The 21,567-nt window shown below is 38.6% G+C and overlaps 1 protein-coding gene across 12 annotated transcripts in view; it reads left to right on the top strand.

The window, feature by feature from the left end:
* NEK11 (NIMA related kinase 11) overlaps nucleotides 1-21,567 on the top strand; it is a 278,743-nt gene that overhangs the window by 63,742 nt on the left and 193,434 nt on the right. For 11 of the 12 annotated variants that reach the window (XM_070376305.1, XM_070376287.1, XM_070376269.1 and 8 more), the window contains 3 exons: nucleotides 5,669-5,787; nucleotides 19,703-19,767; nucleotides 20,740-20,866. In XM_070376305.1, the coding sequence (XP_070232406.1) occupies nucleotides 5,669-5,787; nucleotides 19,703-19,767; nucleotides 20,740-20,866 (311 nt within the window). The remainder of the gene's footprint in view (nucleotides 1-5,668; nucleotides 5,788-19,702; nucleotides 19,768-20,739; nucleotides 20,867-21,567) is intronic. The other variant, XM_070376296.1, reaches the window with a different exon arrangement.

The following is a 21,567-nucleotide window of genomic DNA, read 5'->3' as shown; positions in this document are numbered from 1 at the left end:
TCTGTGAAAACTACCATTGGTAGCCTGATAGGGATTGCATTGAATCTGTAGATTGCTTTGGGTAGTATACTCATTTTCACTATATTGATTCTTCTGATCCATGAACATGGTATATTTCTCCATCTATTAGTGTCCTCTTTGATTTATTTCACCAGTGTTTTGTAGTTTTCTATATATAGGTCTTTAGTTTCTTTAGGTAGATATATTCCTAAGTATTTTATTCTTTTCGTTGCAATGGTGAATGGAATTGTTCCTTAATTTCTCTTTCTATTTTCTCATTATTAGTGTATAGGAATGCAAGGGATTTCTGTGTGTTAATTTTATATCCTGCAACTTTACTATATTCATCAATTAGCTCTAGTAATTTTCTGGTAGAATCTTTAGGGTTTTCTATGTAGAGGATCATGTCATCTGCAAACGGTGAGAGTTTTACTTCTTCTTTTCCAACTTGGATTCCTTTTATTTCTTTTTCTGCTCTGATTGCTGTGGCCAAAACTTCCAAAACTATGTTGAATAGTAATGGTGAGGGTGGGCACCCTTGTCTTGTTCCTGACTTTAGGGGAAATGCTTTCAATTTTTCACCGTTGAGGATAATGTTTGCTGTGGGTTTGTCATATATAGCTTTTATTATGTTGAAGTATGTTCCTTCTATTTCTGCTTTCTGGAGACTTTTTATCATAAATCAATGTTGAATTTTGTCAAAGGCTTTCTCTGCATCTATTGAGATAATCATATGGCTTTTATTTTTCAATTTGTTATGTGGTGAATTACATTAATTGATTTGCGGATATTGAAGAATCCTTGCGTGCCTGGGATAAAGCCCACTTGGTCATGGTGTATGATCTTTTTAATGTATTGTTGGATTCTGATTGCTAGAATTTTGTTCTTATTTCTTAGTTATATTTTGTAGATGAGGAAATGGGACTCTGGAGAGGTGGAGTGATTTTCTGGCAATCTCATGTCTGGAATGTTGGATCTCATCCAGAGCAGGACCAGGGTCACAGGGGAACAGGGAAAGTGCTCTTTTTTTTTCTTACTTGGCTTACTCCTGTTCCTCCCTTAATATTTAATGGAGTCAACCAACTAGTTCATGGTTCCTATCTTCCCAAACATGAAATTATCTCTTTCTACCTGGACGTGAACTAATATAGTTGGATTGTTTTATTGTTCATATCAGCAGTGCTAACCAAACATGTTTCAGATGGTGGCTCTAAACTAAAGATAGATTTTAACACAGCCACAGTAATCAAGCCTGTCTTTGTGCATTATGCAAAATATGAAAATAATGCTTTGCAGTACTGCAGTGTACACCTGAAATTTGTCAAGAGAATAGATCTTAAGTGCTCTCAACACACATGCATGTGCATACACACACACACACACACACACACACACACAGATGCATGCACACAGGAGCCATCTGAGATATTGGATGTGTCAATCAACTTGACTGTGCCAGTCATCTCACAGTGCACATGCTCACCAGGTTATCATGTTGCACATGAAAGCTGCTCCTTCCCTTGGCTTATTCTCACTTATGTTTTGTGTCTTTATCTACCTCTATTTATATAATTCATGCATATGCATACACACAGAAATACATGTGTATCAATTTGAATACACAAATATGTCTTAATGTAATGATGATTTAATTAATTATTATATTTTCTATCAATAGGAGACTATATAGGGTTTGAAAGTAGAAAGTATGTGGACTTTGGCATCACATTTATAGATAAAAGCATTATTTTATGTCACTTCTTAAGAAAAAGTAAGTTGTATCATTTTATTCCAATTCATGTACATTTACCTCAGCAGGAAGAAATGTACACTAAAAGCATTTGGAAGAAAATTGGCAACTAAACCCAAGAGTGCTCAGTTATATTATCAGACATAAGCAGCATGATACTACAAGGTATTCTTTAGTAACCATTTAGAAACTGGGTCTCCTTATTTTGCGTTTAAGAACATAACATGATTTGACATCTTCCCCACTTTTTATGAACTCCATTTACAGATTTAAAAGCATATGATTATAAAATCTTATTCAACATTGACTTTCTCAAATACATCTTTTGCCTTTGAAAATTTTCAAACTATTGGACAAAATGTTCCCATTAGTAGGTGAGATATTTGGCCCATCTGTGTTATTATCTAACAGCCTTTTCTTAAAGTGTGGTCTATAACCTGTCCCAAAGTCACTTAGGATGCTTGTTAAAAATACACAATTCTTTGGTTCTCTCCTAATTTACCAAATCAGAGCCTCTGTTGATACAGCCCAGGAATATACATTTTAAACACTCTACTTGGATGTGTCTGACACATGCAAAATTTTGAGGCCTCCCGGAAGGATGTGTCAGAACATTATTTAAAGGAGATGTAGAGTGTGAGGGAGTGATGTAGAGTATGAGGGAGCTGAATCTTAAGATGTCAGCCCAGAAAATTAATCAGGGGCAGCTCTTTCATTTTAAAATGAAGAAGTAGGGCAGAACAATTTTTCAAACTGCTTCTAGCCCTGAAATTCTGAGATTATTTTGCCCTTTGTGTATGCTCTGAACATTGCAGTTGCATTGTATTCCAGGTCTGAGAAGGCTCTCCTCCCTCCTTTAAACCGGATAGAAGTGCTTCTGTTGATGACTTAAAAAAACAGATTAACTTTTAAAATGAAATCCTTTTAAGATTTAAAACTTTTTAATGGCAATCAAAGATGGAGTTCAGACACTGTATTTGAGTTGCTCTTCATTTCTTCAAGGTTTTGGCATTTCAATCTCATGTTGGTTAACTTGGATGGTGGAAGGAGGCAAGACCATTAATCCATCAAATGGCACATTTTGGGTTACAGATATTTGAAATCTTAGAATTTAACATTAGGGCTTTTATTGAAACTTTCAAGGGGATGACGTTAGTGAAGGAAAACATTTTCTGTCTGTGGCATAGACTTAGAACAACATTAATATTGGCTCAAGTTAAAGTCTCCTTGAACCTTCTCATTAGAGTGGCTTTAGCAATAAAAGTCATTGTTAAATATTTCTCAAATACAAAGTCAAGGAAACAGAACGGGCCTACAGATACTGTAATAAGAACTTGTGAAACCAAACTGTGACATTTCATCCAAAACATTTGATTTTTACTTCGATGATGGCTTAACAAAAGAAATAAATGCTTTTCATATTGCTCAATTAAAATCAGACTACTTCACAAAAAATGGTTTCTTTCTTTTTGTATGAAATTCCTTGTGTCTTAATTTGTGAGTGGTTTGACCACCTTAATTAAATCCTAAGAAAATCTACAGAGTGTTTATTAAAGAACAAAGTAAATACAAGACAAATAGCTTTTCTTACAGATAAACATGCAGAATGAAAACTTCAGGGTGGGGAATAACTTAAGGAGAATAAGACCCAGCTCTCCAATTAATTTAATTTTTTGGCATTCTGTCCTCTTGTCAGTAGAATATGTCCTTTGCTTAATGCTAAAAACTAGTACATTTGTTATTCTTATGTGTCTACCTGAGAAGAGTGTTTGTGTACACCCTTCTTTTGACATTTCACTTTGAAGTGTCAATTATATTATTATTATAGCTTTGACTAGACGGACCTTTGTTGGGAAAGTAATGTCTCTGCTTTTTAATATGCTGTCTAGGTTGGTCATAACTTTTATTCCAAGGAGTAAGCATCTTTTAATTTCATGGCTGCAATCACCATCTGCAGTGATTTTGGAGCCCCCAAAAATAAAGTCTGACACTGTTTCCACTGTTTCCCCATCTACTTCCCATGAAGTGATGGGACCAGATGCCATGATCTTCGTTTTCTGAATGTTGAGCTTTAAGCCAACTTTTCCACTCTCCTCCTTCACTTTCAACAAGAGGTTTTTTAGTTCCTCTTCCCTTTCTGCCATAAGGGTGGTGTCATCTGCATATCTGAGGTTATTGATATTTCTCCCAGCAATCTTGATTCCAGCTTGTGCTTCTTCCAGCCCAGTGTTTCTCATGATGTACTCTGCATATAAGTTAAATAAGCAGGGTGACAATACACAGCCCTGACGTACTCCTTTTCCTATTTGGAACCAGTCTGTTGTTCCATGTCCAGTTCTAACTGTTGCTTCCTGACCTGCATATAGGTTTCTCAAGAGACAGGTCAGATGGTCTGGTATTTCCATCTGTTTAAGAATTTTCCACAGTTTATTGTGATCCACACAGTCAATGGCTTTGGCATAGTCAATAAAACAGAAATAGATGTTTTTCTGGGGGGTTTATAGTTATGTAAAATTCTAAGCATAAGGGAATTATTCCTAGTTTTATGTGGGTACATATTAATATGTAATGTAACATAATAAAAACAATTTTTAGGTAATATTTAGGTAATATAATAAAAGCTAATACCCTTTAGAAGGATTTTGTTCTGGCGTGAGACAAAGTGCTAAATACAGAGTTTCTTCAGTAAACACTGATGGGAGTAGAAAGAACTGAGCTCTACTGTGCTGTGCACGAAGTGAGTAGGCAATTTAAAGGGAGAGTAATGGAATGGATAAAGTCCACATAAAATGGACACAGTGCTGACAAAGGTCCCTATAGTCAAAGCTGTGGTTTTCCAGTAGTCATATATGAATTTGAAAGTTGGACCATAAAGAAGGCTGAGCGCTGAAGAACTGATGCTTTTCAACTGTGGTGCTAGAGGAGACTCTTGAGAGTCCCTTGGACTGCAGGGAGATCAAACCAGACAACCCTAAATATTCATTGGAAGGACTGATGCTGAAGCTGAAGCTCCAGTACTTTGGCAGCCCTGATGGAAAGAGCTGACTCACTGGAAAAGACCCTAATGCTGACCCTAAGACTGAGGGCCAGAGAAGAGGGTGGCAAAAGATGAGATGGTTGGATGGCATCACCTACTCAATGGGCATGAATTTGAGCAAACTCTGGGAGATAGTGAAGGACAGGGAAGTCTGGTGTGGTGCAGTCCATAGGGTCACAAAGAGTTGGACATGCCGTAGTGACTGAACAACAATGGAGTGGAGGCAGAGGAGGGAATGCAGGCAGGGGCCTAAGCATTCAGGGAGCTGAAATATGACTCAGAAAGTGGGAAGGCAGTTGGTTCCTCCGAACCATTTGATTTTGCTAGCTGGCACTTATTGAAGTTGGGCTCCTGCCCTCCCCAGTGAGTAGGGAACAGGGGCTCCATCTTGAGGTGTGGCTGGAACAATTTTTTTGGCAGCCTTGAGTTTTCTCAAACAGGCACATTATGGGGGACTATGGTCATCCTAGGAATGTGACTTCGAGCTGTTAGAAATACGTTAACATTTGTTGAAGTCTTTTTTGACCAAAGGGGATGCCTAGTTAAGAAGAGGGCTCCAGAGGCTGGCAGCTTTTGGCCAAGTTGAGAGGTCTTGCAGTGATAGTATTAATAACTGAAAGTGAAAGTGAAGTCACTCAGCTGTGTCTGACTCTTTGCGACTCCATGGACTGTAGCCTGCCAGGCTCCTCTGTCCATGGGATTCTCCAGGCAAGAATATTGGAGTGGGTTGCCATTTCCTTCTCCAGGGGATCTTCCCGACCCAGGAATCAAACCCAGGTCTCCAGCATTGGAGGCAGATGCTTTAACCTCTGAGCCACCAGGGAAGCCCTTAATGGAAACATAAATATATGTATATACACACACACACTGTTTTGTTTCAGGGTCGAGATCTGGACTGTAAAATTCAAGAATATAAAGAAGCTGGAAAAACCTTTCCAGAGAGTCAGATAATAGAATGGTTTATCCAGCTGTTGCTGGGAGTTGACTACATGCATGAAAGGTATGTTCATTTGTTACTGAGGCAACAGGGTTTTTTTCACAGTCATGTCTGAACATGAAAAATGAAATTTGGGAGGTAGTTTGGGAAATTTGGAAAGCAAGTTTCATGGAACTTGCTTCCATGAAAAGGAGGCAAGTCCAAAGGTAAATGACTATACTTAGACATCTATGATACGCTTTTTTTTTTATGAAAAAACTGTCAAATGATTATACCTAGAGGATTTACTTGATTACCTTTTTTGTTGTTCTAAAAATTGCACTGACTTTAAATACAAAACAGAAACTTGTACTAAACATATTTCTCTATATCTGATCCTATCCTGTGAGCCATAAGCATTTCTTTGGTGCCTTTAGCATACTATTTTTATTTATACATTTATTACAATTTATTACATCTTCCAGCAGGCTTGAGCTGTGAATACCCTAGCATGCTGCATATAGATTGTGGGGTTACTTTGGAGTGTGTCAGTGCACATCTAAATGTGCTCACTCACGAGATGAGCTAAGGAATTAAGGCAGAAGATATATGTTCAGACCAAAAGTCAGTTTTGACATTAAGTATCTGATAAAGACAGTCAAAGTAGGCTATATGGGTTCAACTATTTATAATTTACCTTTGCAATATTGGCCTCAATTTTTTTTTAATGTTATACTATTTTTCCTACAGGTCAAAAGCAAGATGTTTTAGATGTTAAATGTTTTATAGACCCATAATATGATAAGAATGCATTTGAAAAGATGAACATACATAGACAAATAGAAGTAGATGCTTTGAGGGATCCATGTTAGCTTTCAACTTAGGAATGGTAACAGTCTTCTTAAACAGAAGTGGAAGTTTGTAGGGTACACCAAGGCCTGGAAATCCATGAATGTCAAATAGTTTAAATGTGTCATCTGTGCTTTCTGATGGCATAAAAAGTAATTAATTATTTGGTGCTCCTTCTTCTGCTGATTATCTATATCTTCTGAAACACATGCTTGATAAGACAGCCACTGACTCTATTGACAATTCACAACAATCTTTTGAATGGTGTCAAACTATCCTAAGAGACAATGATAAAAGAATATGAAACAATCTTTTAATAAACCACCAAAACTGCTGAATATAAGACTTCTGTGTACATACAGTTATATTTGTATTCCTTTTATTTTCTCTACCATTCCTTGGCATGTTTGTTAACTTAGACATAGGGAAAACAGCACCTATAAAGATGCCAACTTTGATGTTCAGTGTACAAAATACAAAAGTGAAATCTGGTTGATTTAGGAACCCAAACATTTTTGATGTATTTTGGGTTGGCTAAGTAGTAGTTAAAATAAATGAGTTTAAAATAATCCTTTAAAGAGAGGATTTAAATTTGTTTTGAATCCTTCAGCATTCTAAGAAAGTCATTAAATAAGGCTAAATATTTGGGTATTTATGGATATATAGATCTGAAATACCATAATTTGTGATTCAGATAATAAATGATACATCTTTCATTATTTTTTTTGTAACCAGTTATTGCAAAGTTTTTCTCTACAGATGGAGAAATTTCAATTTTATACTTAAATTTATTGATTCACTTATTAAATGATATTAAGAGTTGGGAAGATTCTCTGGAGAAGGAAATGACAACCCATTCTTGCCTGGGAAACCCCATGGACAGAGGAGCCTGGTAGGCTATAGTCCATGGGGTTGCAAAAGAGTTGGACATGACTTAGTGACTAAACAACAAAATAATAAAACAAAAAATAAAGCCTAACTTCTTCTGGTTCAAGATGGCAGAGTAGAAGGATATGGACTTATCTCCTCCTGCAAGAGCACCAAAATCACAACTAGATGTTGAACAACCATATACAAGAGAATGCTGGAACCCAGCAAAAAAAGATATTACACATCCAAAGACAAACAGGAAGCCACAGCCAGGTGATGGCAATCATGATAAAATCAAATCCTATACCCACTGGGTGGATGACCCACAAACTGGAGAACAATAATGCCAAAGCACTTCTCCCACTATTGTGAAGGTTCTGAATTCCATGTCAGGCTTCACAGCCTGGGGGTCTAACAAAGGGACTGACCTTGAAGGCCAGTGGGATTTGATTACAGGACTTCCACAGGACTGGGGGAAACAGAGACTCCAGCCTTGGAGGGCACAACAAAATCTTGCATGCACCAAGACCCAGAGGAAAGGAGCAGTGACCCCACAGGAGACTGAACCAAAGCCACCTACTAGTGTTGGAGGGTCTCCTGTGGAGATGTGGCTCGGCAAGGGCATACCACAGGGATGGGGCACTGGCTGCAGCAGTCCTTGAAGGTCCCTTTGGTGTAAGCCCTCATGAAGGTAGCCATTAGCCCTACCAAAGAGTCTGCAGACCCCAGGGCTGGGTCGCCTCAGGCCAAACAACTACCAGGGAGGGAGTGTAACCCCACCCATCAGCAGATAACTGGATTAAAGCTTTACTGAACAAGACCTTGCCCACCAAAGCAAGACCATTTTTCCATCACCAGTCCCTCCTGTCAGGAAGCTTACACAAGCCTCTTAGCCTCCTCCATGAGAGCAGAGACATTACTTTGCCTACAAATGTCCATATAGTCAAAGCTATGGTTTTTCTAGTAGTCATGTATGGATGTGAGAGCTGGACAATAAAAAAGGCTGAATGCCAAAGAATTGATGCCTTCAAACTGTGGTGCTGGAGAAGACTCTTGAGAGTCCTTTGGATGGCAAGGAGATCAAACCAGTCAATTGTAAAGGAAATCAGTCCTAAATATTCATTGAAAGGACTGATGCTGAAGCTGAAGCTCCAATACTTTGGCCACCTGATGCAAAGACCCAACTCATTGGAAAAGACCTGACTCATTGGAAAAGACCCTGATGCTGGAAAAGATGAAAGGCAGGAGGAGAAGGGGGCAACAAAGGGTAAGATGGTTGGACAGCATCACCGACTTGATGGACATGAGTTTGAGCAAGCTTTGGGAGATGGTGAAGGACAGAGAAAGCTGGTGTGCTGAGGTCTGTTGGGCTGCAAAGAGTCAGACACAACTGAGTGACTAAACAACGACAAATCAGAGGGCAGACAGAAGCAGCAAGAAGAACCACAATCCCACAGCAGCTAGAAAAAATACCACATTACAGAAAGTTAATCAGGATGAAAAAGCAGAAAGTTATGTCCCAGATGCAGGCATAACATAAAACCCCAGAAAAACAACTAAAGAATTCAGAATAATGGTAGTGCAGATGATCCAGGATCTCAGGAAACAATAGAGAAGATGCAAGAAATGTTTGCCAATGACCTAGAAGAACTAAAGAGCAAACAGAGATGAATAATATGCTAGAAGGAATCAATAGCAGGATAATTGAGGCAGAAGAAAAAACAAATGACCTGGAGGACAGAATGGTGGAAATCATTGCCACAGAACAGAATATAGAAAAAGAATGAAAAAAAAAAAAGAAGACAGCCTAAGAGACCTCTGGGACAACATTAAATCTACCAACATTTGTATTATAGGGGTCCCAGAAGGAGAAGAAAGAGAGAATGGACCTGAAAAATATTTGAAGAGATAATAGCTGAAAACGTCCCAAACATGGGAAAGAAAATAGTCAATCAAGTCCTGAAACACAGAGACTCCCAGGCAAGATAAACCCAAGGAGGAACACATCAAGACACATAGTAATCAAGCTGACAAAAATTAAAAACAAAAAAATATTAAAAACAATTTAAACCCAAAAGAATGATTCTTTTAGCACATGGCATGGACACATGAATAATGATGTGTGAGTATTCACAGTTCATTCAAAGCTACCTTGAAGGTATAGCCCTGAAACTCCTTCCTTATGCTATGTTAACACAAAACCCTAACTCAGTGACTTAGGACAGTCAGTTCTTGCTTTTGTTGCCTATTGGCAGCTGCAGATCCACTTTAAGTCTTCCTGTCTCACTGTCTACACTGAAGGAGCAGCTCATGCTTTCTGTTGGCAGAGAAAAAGCAAGAAAGTTACGGGAAACACTCAGTGGTTCTTTAAGACTCTGCTCAGACTTGATATTTGCCTGATCTGTTTGCATGCCATGGATCCAAGCAAGTCAAACAACCAAGTCCAGTGGAGGTGCCTGTTCCTCCCAAGGGGGACACTCACTGCCAGGCACAAGAGATGCAAATATTTGGGAACAAGAATACAGCCTATCACAATGTTTCCCTCAACCTTCTACTTAAATCTTTCAACTATAACCAATAAAAGATTTATTTACAAGCATTATTCCAGCCTTTCCCTCTTATGGTCTAGAGCACATATTCAAACGTATTTTGAAAATTCTGCTTACAAATAATTTCAGAAGATTACTTTGGAACAAAGAAGAAGATAAATTAGGTTCCTCTGTTGCCAGTGCCTTGAGAATTACTTTAGTGCATGTGATGGTTAATTTTATGTGTCAGTTTGGGAGGGCTGTTAGATGCCCAGATTAAACATTGCTTCTGGGTGTGTCTGTAAGGCAGTTTCCAGATGGGATTAGCATTTGAGTTGGTGGAATCTGTAGACTGTCCTCTCCAGTGTGGTTGGACATATCCAGTCCCTTGAAAGTCCAAACAAACGAAATGCAGAGAAAGAAGGAATTTGCTCCCATTTTCCTGCCTCATTGAGGAGCTGGGATGTCTCACCCTGTCTTCTGCCCTTCGGTTGAGAGACTTAGTTCATTGACTCACCTTGTCTCAGGTCTTCAGACTAGGACTGAATTAGACTATCAGCTTTCCTGGGTCTTCATCAAGCAAAAAAGATGGTGGAGTAGAAAAATATGCACTCATCTTCTCCTTTGAGAATATAAAAATCACAACTATCTGCTGAACAACCATTGATAGGAGGATATTGGAATCAACCATCATGCAAAATGCTAGGCTGAATGAATCACAAGCTGGAATCAAGATTGCCAGGAGAAATATCAACAGCCTCAGATGATACCACTCTAATGGCAGAAAGTGAAGAGGAACTAAAGAGCCTCTGAATGAAGGTGAAAGGAGAGTGAAAAATCTAGCTTAAAACATTCAAAAAACTAAGATCATGGCATCCAGTTCCATCACTTCATGGCAAATAGATGGGGAAAAAATGGAAACAGTGGCATATTTTATTTTCTTGGGCTCCAAAACCACTGTGGACAGTGACTTCAGCCATGAAATTAAAAGACACTTGCTCTTTGGAAGAAAAACTAGGACAAACCTAGACAGTATATTAAACAGCAGAGACATCACTTTGCAAACAAAGGTCCATATACTCAAAGCTGTGGTTTTTCCAGTAGTTATGTATGACTTTGAAAGTTGGACCATATAGAACGCTGAGACTGAAGAACTGATGCTTTTGAACTGTGGTGTTGGAGAAGACTCTTGAGAGTCTCTTGGACTGTGAGGAGATCAAACCAGTCAATCCTAAGGAAATCAACCCTGAATATTCATTGGAAGGACTGGTGCTGAAGCTGACGCTCCAGTACTTTGGCCACCTGATGTGAAGAGCTGACTCATTGAACTAATCTGATCCTGGGAAAGATGGAAGGAAGGAGGAGAAGGGGGCAACAGAGGATGAGCTGGTTGGATGACATCACCAACTCAATGGACATGAGTTTGAGCAAACTCTGGGAGATGGTGAAGGACAGGGAAGCCTGGAATGCTGCAGTCCATGCAAAGAATTGGACATGACTTAGTGACTGAACAACTTCCTGGGTCTTCAGCCTGTTGACAGCAAATCTTGGGACTTCTCAGCCTCCATCTTTGCATGAGCCAGTTCCTTGTAATAAATCTCCATTTGTATTATATCCATATCTATATCTTCTGTTGGTTCTGTTTCTCTGGAGAACTCTGACTAATACAGTGCAGGGGCAGAAGATATAAAGAAGACCCTAGAAAAACTAGGAAGAATGAGGTTACAGAAGAAATGAAGGTTTTGTTTACTCCTTTGGAGCTTTCCTGTGCTTAATTTAATTTGGTTTATTTATACATTTGTAATATTCTAAATCTATGGCATATGGCATACACACTTATAATGATATTAAAAGCTGAAAATATTCACAGTTCACTGAAAGCTATCTTGAGAATGTAGCACTAAAACTCCTTCCTCCCCCTGGGCCTGAACCTCTGGCACATAGACAGCTCTAAGTTTGTTAAAGGTGTTTGTATCCTGTGAGGCTTGTCACCAACTCCCACAATGCTCCATAAGCTGGACCAGTATATGAGGCACTCAAAGCCTTTCTTCTCTTTGGTTCAATTAAATGGCCAGTCTTTGAAATATCATCTTCTCTGGATACCACAGCAGAACTGGGCATGAAGGAAATCCTTGGGGGACAGAGACAATGTCTTGCTTCTCCTTTTTTGCCCCCAGAGATAACACAGAAACCACAAAACAAAACAAACTCCCCCCACCCCAACTCATTTCTATCGAAGCGGATTCTGTTCAATTAGCCTAGATTTTCTAAGATGAAGTACAGAGCAGCCTCTCTGAAGAGAACTCATTTGCTGACATCGCTTTTGCTTTCACAGTGGAGGGGAGAACAAGCTTGGGGCACTTTCTGTAAGATGAGTGCCTCCTCACCTAGCAGCTCACACCTTTCCCCAGTGAGCTTGGTGCATGCCAAGTTGCTTCAGTCGTGTCCAGCTCTTTGCGACCCTACAGCCTGTAGCCTGCCAGGCTCCTCTGTCTATGGGGTTCTCCAGGCAAGAATACTGGAGTGGGTTGCCATGCCCTTCTCCAGGGGATCTTCCTGACCCAGAGATCGAACCTGTGTCTCCTATGTCTCCTGTATTAGCAGGCGGATACTCTACCACTAGCACCATCTGGGAAGCCCGAATGGTTGTTTCCCAAAAGATCGTGTGAGGAATTGATTTTTAACATAGTGAGGCTCCTAGGGGAAGGACCTACTTGGGAATCCAGGTCCGTAAATGTGACGGGGGATGGAGGCATGCTTCCCCAGGTCTAGAGATGGGAAAGTAGAGAGAAGTTGTGTGTGTGGTGCTGTGGAGGATTCCTGCCTTCTTTTGGCAGGAATCTTTCTTTCATCCTCCCACTTCTTGAGGATGTCCTTAGGTCACTTTTTCCAAGGAGACCCCACTCCATTGCCAGGTGTCAGCAACTCCTACTTTGTAGCTGCATTCGAGAAGGACCTGACATCACCCCTGGCTTACAACATAGAGGCTCATCATGGTCCTGGGTGCCCAGGACACTGATGAGGAAGCCAGGCGTGAGCCTCAGTATCTAGGACAGTGGCCATGTGGCAGAGACCAGCAACAGGGGTTGCCTGGTCCACGTATCACCACAGAGCCATTGCTTATGCCAGCACCTTTGGCAAGAAGAATCTGCAGGCCACCCTGAGACCCTGTCAGATAAACAGGTCTGTAGGGCGGAGCTAAATTTTCAGAAACTACTCAGATAAGGACTTAAGGGGAAATGAAAACTGAACTGTCCATACCATCTCCACAGTCCTACTCTGGCTCAGGGCCTGAGAAAACCCTGCTGTAGCTGCCTCCACAGACCTCACACTGCCGTGGTCCTGGAGGCTGTGTATGGAGAATAGCCTGATGGAGGCAAAAGCTCAACCATGGATTTGATCACCACTGTCATCCAGTCTTAATCAGGGCACTTAAATCTCTTGGGAATCATGAAACATAGAAATGACAGGGACATATGTGGAGAGCTATTTGAAAGCTATCTTTAGAAGAAAGATTTTATATCAGCTGCTTGAATTGCTAGTCACCTTGTCATTTCTTGGATTTGATTTCTATATACTTCAAAGGAAAGGATACTAACGAAGTACATGACAGGACTTTTTTTCTGGATTTATTTTTGCTTACTGTAACCACAAAGTCAATAAATTATACTTAAGAAAACCTTAGTCAAGTAGCTTGATATCTGGTTTGTTGCATAGAAATAATTGCTCTGTTACAACAGCTCCAGCCAGTTACTTCCCATAACTGCTTTCCAACATAATGTTTGTCTTGTTCATAAAATACCTGGTGGTGATTTTCTTATTTACGTTTTTATATATGTGGTAGCTGTTACTGTGTTATATCTAAAACTCATCACCTACTTTCCTAGTCTAAGTATCAATATTATTTTTCAATTTTGTTGTTCTTCAGTTGCAAACTTGTGTCTGACTCTCTGTGACGCCAAGGACTGCAGCATTTCACTTCCTGTCCTTCACTATCTCCTGGAGTTTGCTCAGAGTGATGCCATGCAACCGTCTTATTCTCTGTTATTTCCTTCTCCTCTCTTCAATCTTTCCCAGCATTAGGGTCTTTTCCAATGAGTTTGCTCTTAATATCAGGTGGCCAAAGTATTGGAGCTTCAGCCTCAGCATCAGTCCTTCCAATGAATATTGAAGATTGATTTCCTTTATTATTGATTGGTTAGATTGCCTTGCAGTCCAAAGGACTCAAGAGTTTTCTCCAGCACCGTAGTTCGAAAACATCAATTCTTCGACCCTCGGTCTTTATGGTCCAACTCTCACATCTGTACATGACTACTGGAAAAACCATAGCTTGACAATATGGACCTTTGTTGGCAAAGTAATGTCTCTACTTTTTAATATGCTGTCTAGGCTGGTCATAGCTTTTCTTCCAAGGAACAAGCACCTTTTAATTTCATGGCTGCAATCACCATCTGCAGTGATTTGGGAGCCCAAGAAAATAAAGTCTGTCACTCTTGCCATTGTTTCCCCATCTATTTGCCACGAAGTGATGAAACCGGATGCCATGTTGTTAGTTTTTTGAATGTTGAGTTTTAACCCAACTTTTTCACTCTCATTTTTTACTTTCATCAAGAGGCTCTTTAGTTCCTCTTCACTGTCTCCCATAAGGGTGGTGTGATCTGCATATCTGAGGTCATTGATATTTCTCCCGACAATCTTGATTCCAGCTTGTGCTTCCTCCAGCCCAGCATTTCACATGATGAACTCTGCCTAGAAGTTATATAGGCAGAATGACAATACACAGCCTTGATGTGCTCCTTTCCCAATTTGGAACCAGTCCATTGTTCCATGTTGGGTTCTAACTGTTGCTTCTTGAGCTGCATACAGATTTGTCAAGAGGCAGGTAAAGTAGTCTGGTATTCCCAGTTCTTGAAGAATTTTCCACAGTTTTTTGTGAGCCACACATCAAAGGCTTTAGCATAGTCAATTCAGCAGCAGTAGATGTTTTTCTGGAATTCTCTTACTTTTTTCTATGATCCACTAGATGTTGGCAATTTGGTCTCTGGTTCCTCTGCCTTTTCTAAACTCAGCTTGTGCATCTGGAAATTCTTTGTTCAAGTACTGCTGAAGCCTAACTTGTAGGATTTTGAGCCTTACCTTGCTAGCATGTGAAATGAGTGCAATTGTGCTGTGGTTTGAACATTTTTTGGCATTACCTTTCTTTAAGATTGAAAGGAAACCTGGCCTTTTCCAGTTCTGTGGCTACTGCTGAGTTTTCCAAAATGTTAGCATATTGAGTACAGGACTTAAACAGCATCATCTTTTAGGATCTCAAAGAACTCAACTGGAATTCCATCACCTCCACTAGCTTTGTTTATAGTGATGCTTCCTGGGGCCCACTTGACTTTGCACTCCAGGATGTCTGATGCTAGGTGAGTGATCACACCATCATGGTCTTCTGGGTCATTAAGACCTTTTTTGTATAGTTCTGTGTATTCTTGCCACCTCTTCTTAGTATCTTCTGCTTCTGTTAGGTCCTTGCTGTTTCTGTCCTTTATTGTGCCCATCTTTGCATGAAATGTTTCCTTGGTATCCCTAATTTTTTGAAGAGATCTCTAGTCTTTCCCATTCTGTTTTTTTTTTTTTTTTTCTTTCTTTACATTTTTCACTTTGGAAGGCTTTCTTATCTCTTCTTGCTGTTCTTTGGAATTCTGCATTCAGTTGGATATTTCTTTCCTTTTCTCCTTTGCTTTTCACTTCTCTTCTTTTCCTCAGCTATTTGTAAGGCTTCCTCAGACAACCATGTTGCCTTTTTGCAGTTCTTTTTTTCTTGGGGATGATTTTGATCACTGTCTCTTGTACAATGTTATGAACCTCCACCCATAGTTCTTCAGGCACTCTGTCTATAGATCTAATCCCTTGAATCCATTTCTCACTTCCACTATCTAATCATAAGGGGTTTGTTGTAGGTCATACCTGAATGGCCTAGTGGTTTTACTTTCTTCAATTTAAGTCTGAGTTTGGCAATAAAGAGTTCATGATCTGAGCCACAGTCAGCTCCTGGTCTTGTTTTTTCCTGACTGTATAGAGCTTCTCCATCTTTGGCTGCAAAGAGTATGATCAATCTGATTTCAGTATTGATTATCTGGTGATGTCCATGTGTAGTCTTCTCTTGTGTTGTTGGAAGAGGGTGTTTGCTATGACCAGTGCGTTCTCTTGGCAAAACTCTGTTAGCCTTTGCCCTGCTTTGTTTTTTACTCCAAGGTCAAACTTGTTACCCCAGTTATTTCTTGACTTCCTACTGTTGCATTCCAGTCCCCTGTGATGAAAAGGGCTTTTTGGTGTTAGTTCTAGAAGGTCTTGTAGGTTTTCATAGAACCGTTCAACTTCATCTTCTCGGCCTCAGTGGCTGGGCCATATCTTGGATTACTGTGACACTGAATGGTTTGCCTGGGCAATGAACCAAGATCATTCTGTTGTTTTTGAGACTGCACCCAAGTACTACATTTTAGGCTCTTTTTGTTGACAAGAGGGCTACTCCATTTTGTCTAAGGGATTCTTGCCTTAGACATATCTTAATAGTAGATCTTATTACTTATATCTTAGTAATAGATATAATGGTCGTGTGAATTAAATTTGCATATTTCCATCCATTTTAGTTCATTGATTGCTAATATCTCACGTTCACTCTTGGGGTGGTTGACACTGGGCCTGGTTGACCACTTCCAATTTACGTTGATTCATGGACCTAACATTCCAGTCCAATATTGTACTTTACAGCATGGGATTTTACATTCACCACCAGATACATCCACAACTGGGTGTCATTTCCTCTTTGGTTCAGCCTCTTCATTCCTTCTGTAGCTGTTTCTTTGCTCTTCCCCAGTAGCATATTGGACATCTACTGACCTAGGAAGTTCACCTGTCAGTCTCATATCTTTTTGCCTTTTCATACTGTTCATAGGGTTCTCAAGGAAAGAAGGCTGAAGTGGTTTGCCATTTCCTTCTCAAGGGGACCACATTTTGTCAGAAATCTCCACCTTTCCAAAGATGGTGTAGTAGCAGGATGTGCCCTCATCCTCTCCTGTGAGTGTTTTTGGAGTCTCTGGCAGAGGCGTGGGTCAACAGTGGCCTGCTGCGGGGTCAGGGACACTGACAGCAGCCCTCCTGGGAAGGCATGGCATGCTGGCATAAGTCCTTTGGAGGTGGTTGCATGATCGCCTTTTCAATACTTGAACTGCATTTTTCACTAACCATTATTCCAGTTTCTAAATCTTTTTTGCTATTTCTTATCTGTTTTCATACATATGTACTGAATTCTTAATTTTGGTAATTATATTTGTTTTAGTCTTAAAATTGACATTCAACTCTTTATAGAATCTAGTTCTGTCATTGTGTCATTTATTTACTTGAACATATCATAGTTACTTTAAAATCCATGTCCAACAATTCCAATAGATGGATCACATATGGATTTGTTTCTTTTTGTTGTTGTTTGTTTTTGGTTTGGTCTTGTCTCTTGGCTTATCTGGTCATTTTTGAGGGACTACTGGACAATCAATATATGTAAAATAGTGCAGACATGTTGGGTGATATTATGTTCCTCTCAAGAGGATATGATTTTTTTTCTGGCTGATAGTAGTTGCAGATCACCTTAATACATTTAGGACTGAGATATTTAAGGCTAGGTTTCTGAGGACTGGTCTGTTTCGTTTGCTTTTATTTCCAGTATTCAGGGTATTCAGCTGAAGACTTTAGTTGTTTACCTAGACCCCTCCTCAGCTTTGTGAATCTGCTGAAAGCTCTGCCTCTTAGCAGCTACTTTCTCCTAAATGTCTTGCCCCTGAGCTTCTTAGGATTCAGCAAGTGCCTTAGGTTAAAACCCATTCAGAATGTCAGACTTACTTTTGTTCCCTTTTCTCTGGAGAATGTACTCCTTGAGTCCTGGCTGCCTTTGTAGCTCTAGGATTTTGTTTTCCAAACCCAGTGAAACTGTTGCAAGCTCTGGCCACAACACTCTGCTTCTGCCCGTGCCCCAGAGGAAAATGCTGTGGGAAGTGCTCACCTCCATGTATCTCCCTTGTTTTAGGTTCTGGGCCCTCAAGTGCTGCCTACCTTTGTTCACCTTGACTGATCTCTGATATCTTCAGAGAGTTGTTTTAAAAAACTTACTCACACTTTACATTGTTTAAATTTTACAGTGTCCTCTGTACAACTGTTGAAGGTGGGTGATTTAGTGTGGTATAAACTTACTTCATCACAGTTGAAAGTGTGTTAGTTGCTCAGTCGTGTCCGACTCTTTGCGACCTCATGAACTGTAGCCTGCTAGGCTTCTCCATCCATGGGATCTTCCAGGCAAGAGTACTGGAGTGGGTTGCCATTTCCTTCTCCAGGGGACCTTCCTGACCCAGAGATCGAACCCCAGTCTCCCACATTGCAAGCAGACGCTTTACCATCTGAGCCAACAGGGAATCCCATCACAGTTGAAAGCTGAGGTCTCAGTCTTGAGTTTTTATGTCATGATCACATTTTCTGCCTAGATATTCTATTTGGTTGTTTTTCAAATCAGCATCATCTCTTTTTTTGGATAGTATTCTGTTTCTGTTTCATGTTTTCTATTCTTTATTGTTTTAATCATTTGAAATACATTCATTTTATAGTTTGTATCCTATTAAGTTATCTGAAATTTCTCAGGGGTTTAATTTTATTATATATTATCTGCTGACTCAGTTTGCATTTGCTTCTGCCAGATGCCCTAGGAGATTATTAACAGCAGAGAACCAACTTTTATGTTAATTTCTTGGGTTGGGATGTCCTAAAGCCATAGAGCCATAGAGCATATTTGAATTCCAAATGTAAGTGAGCAGACACATGGTTAAAAAATATGAAGGGAGATATTTTTTTTCCTCCTCTCAAAGTTCAGATCTGTACAGATAAGCTTATGATTTTGTTTACTTGTGAATGAGTGTTTCTTGAATTATATTTTCTCTTAAGATATGTTCTACATATGGGATTCTGACTTTATACATTTCTGTTAGTTCCAACTCTCCACATTACATGGGCTCAAGGTCTTGGCTTCTGTGGGTTCTGAGTTCCTTGGGCTGCTAAGAAATTAGCACCTATTGCTCCCTCTGATTTTCAGTTTTATTTGTGCTTAATCCCCAAGGATTTGCCTCATTTTCTTGTGGACTCAGCTGTTTATATATGAAGACACTCATATACTTTACTCAGCATTTTTAGGTGTTTTTTTAGACAAAGGTTTTCTAGTTGTCTGGTTTTCGTAATTTCAGAAATGAAATTTTCACTGACATAATTTACATTGCTTGTTTACTTAAATGTTATCTATTATTAAATACCATCATCAACATTTTTCCCACATGTATATAAAATGTGAACAATTGGATTATAATATTTAATATATATATTATGCATATATGATATATATACCATGTAATACATTATATATGGTATATAATAGATTATAAAGCTTTGTGATAACTGCTCTGTGAACTGGGTATAAAAGCATGATAAAATCTGGAAGTACATCACACTTCTTTCAGCTACATGTTTCCCTGTATCTGTTTTGAAACTGATTTTCTCAGTGATATTAAACAATGTTGTGGCTTTGAAGCTTTCAAACATTGAAAGATATATCTCTGGGAATGTATATTTATGTGTGAATTACTTCACATTCATTCATATATGTTACTTATATTTGGATTTTAAAATTTTATATTTGCATTAATTTGAATATCCTTTTATTCCTTCTGTAGGAAGATACTTCATCGAGATTTGAAATCAAAGAATATATTTCTGAAAAATAATAAACTTAAAATTGGTAAGATTTTAAAATATGTATTCCATGAAAGAGTGCATTCTAGATTTTATTATTATCTATCAAATTAAAATATAAAGTAACTAAAAGTAGTAGAATAATCATTGGTTTATTCAAACTTCTTAAATTTTTGTGCTTTATTGGTTGTGCCCAACAACAACAACAGCAAAAAGACCAATTGTTTCTGATTATCTGATAGAAACTGAGGTATAAAACATTTGCTATTTATTAGTAGATCCAACAAATGTCTTTTGAGTTCCTATTCCATGCCAAGCACTAACCATTAACAAATGATTAGACTTGTTTTACTAGTTTGATTACTATAGTTTTCCTACTCCCACATTTATTTTATCATAAGCAATTAGGAGTTATCACAGATTATTAAAGTGTTGATATAGCGAGTTCTCCTTTAGAACTGTATCTATACTCCTAACAGTTACAGAATTGTTTGATCTTCACGTAAGATGTTCTTAGAGGGGAAGACATAAAACCATAGACAAATTAAGCAATTATACTGAAACTGGTGGATTCAAGTTTTTATAGTCATGTTCTTGAAAAGTCTCAGGTTTTTTATTTAAATTTTCTTTATTGTAAATGAAGAACAAATTCCCCCCTCACTCAGATAAAATTGCAGATCATATATTCAGTGCTTCCAGAATCATTCTGTTTGTTGTTACTCAGACTTGAAATATCTTTTTGTTTCAAGTTGTTGGTTTTCCCTAATACCAGGAAAAAAAAGCAGTTTTAGCTTACATAATTCACTTTCCTATCATCAAACTCTTCTTTCTCCTACAAGGCTTTTATTTTTAAAGCTTTTCACCAATATTATATAATTTAAAATGTATAACTTTTTCTTCAACATGGTATGAATAATTGTGTATTAAAATTGTCAAATTAGACACATTGTTGTTAATTTCCAGTACAGTACTGGTTTTCATGTTTTAAGTATTCATAGAAGTTAATTATTATTTCAAGGGGATTTTGGAGTTTCTCGACTCCTAATGGGATCCTGTGATCTAGCCACCACTTTAACTGGAACTCCCCATTATATGAGCCCGGAGGCTCTGAAACATCAAGGCTATGACACAAAGTCGGATATCTGGTGAGTGGGCATGGGCCATTCCAGGCGCCTTATTCATTTTGCTACCTTGAGATACAGTGCATTTTGTTTTTAGGCTCATTTACTTACTACATCCACTCATTTGTCCTTTTTAAATGTTAGCTATTCTGTGAATAGTGTAAAGAAGATCTTTTAGGTTGGAAATGTGATATATTCATTAAATTGATTTCAAAAATTCTCTTTATTCATAGATTAACTGGTTGACTTAGATTTTTTCTTCTTGAACCACAAGGGAAAGTTCCTGATGTATCATAAACATTAAATTTTGATAACATTTCTGCTAGCCTATTACATAAAGCATTTGTAATTCTAATCACTCTGCTTTATTTATTTTTTTTAAGGTTAACTTCCACCTCTGTGGGGAATATGTAGCTTTCTTTTATTTTTTGTCTTCTTATTGCCTTTAAGAATATTTACTAAAAGTATTAGCTTTAAGGATACTTAAATTTTAAAAATTCTGGGTTTTCAGTGATAGCTACATCTGAGATTTCTTTGAGCTCTGTTCCAAAAGAATTTCTCCTTCCTCATCATGGAACCAGATTAAATCTCAGTACAAGAAACCAAGTGGAAAATTGTATTCTGTTGTTAGCAATAGATCCTATTTGGGAAAATTTCCTTTCCTTTGAAGAGGAATCTTATATAATTTTCAACTTGTTAAGGGTTGAAAGGACAATTTAGCTGAG

Source organism: Bos mutus, chromosome 1 (assembly GCF_027580195.1).
Source record: "Bos mutus isolate GX-2022 chromosome 1, NWIPB_WYAK_1.1, whole genome shotgun sequence".
Taxonomy (NCBI): domain Eukaryota; kingdom Metazoa; phylum Chordata; class Mammalia; order Artiodactyla; family Bovidae; genus Bos; species Bos mutus.
Note: the sequence above shows the minus strand (reverse complement) of the source record. Positions and strands in the feature narration are given on the sequence as shown.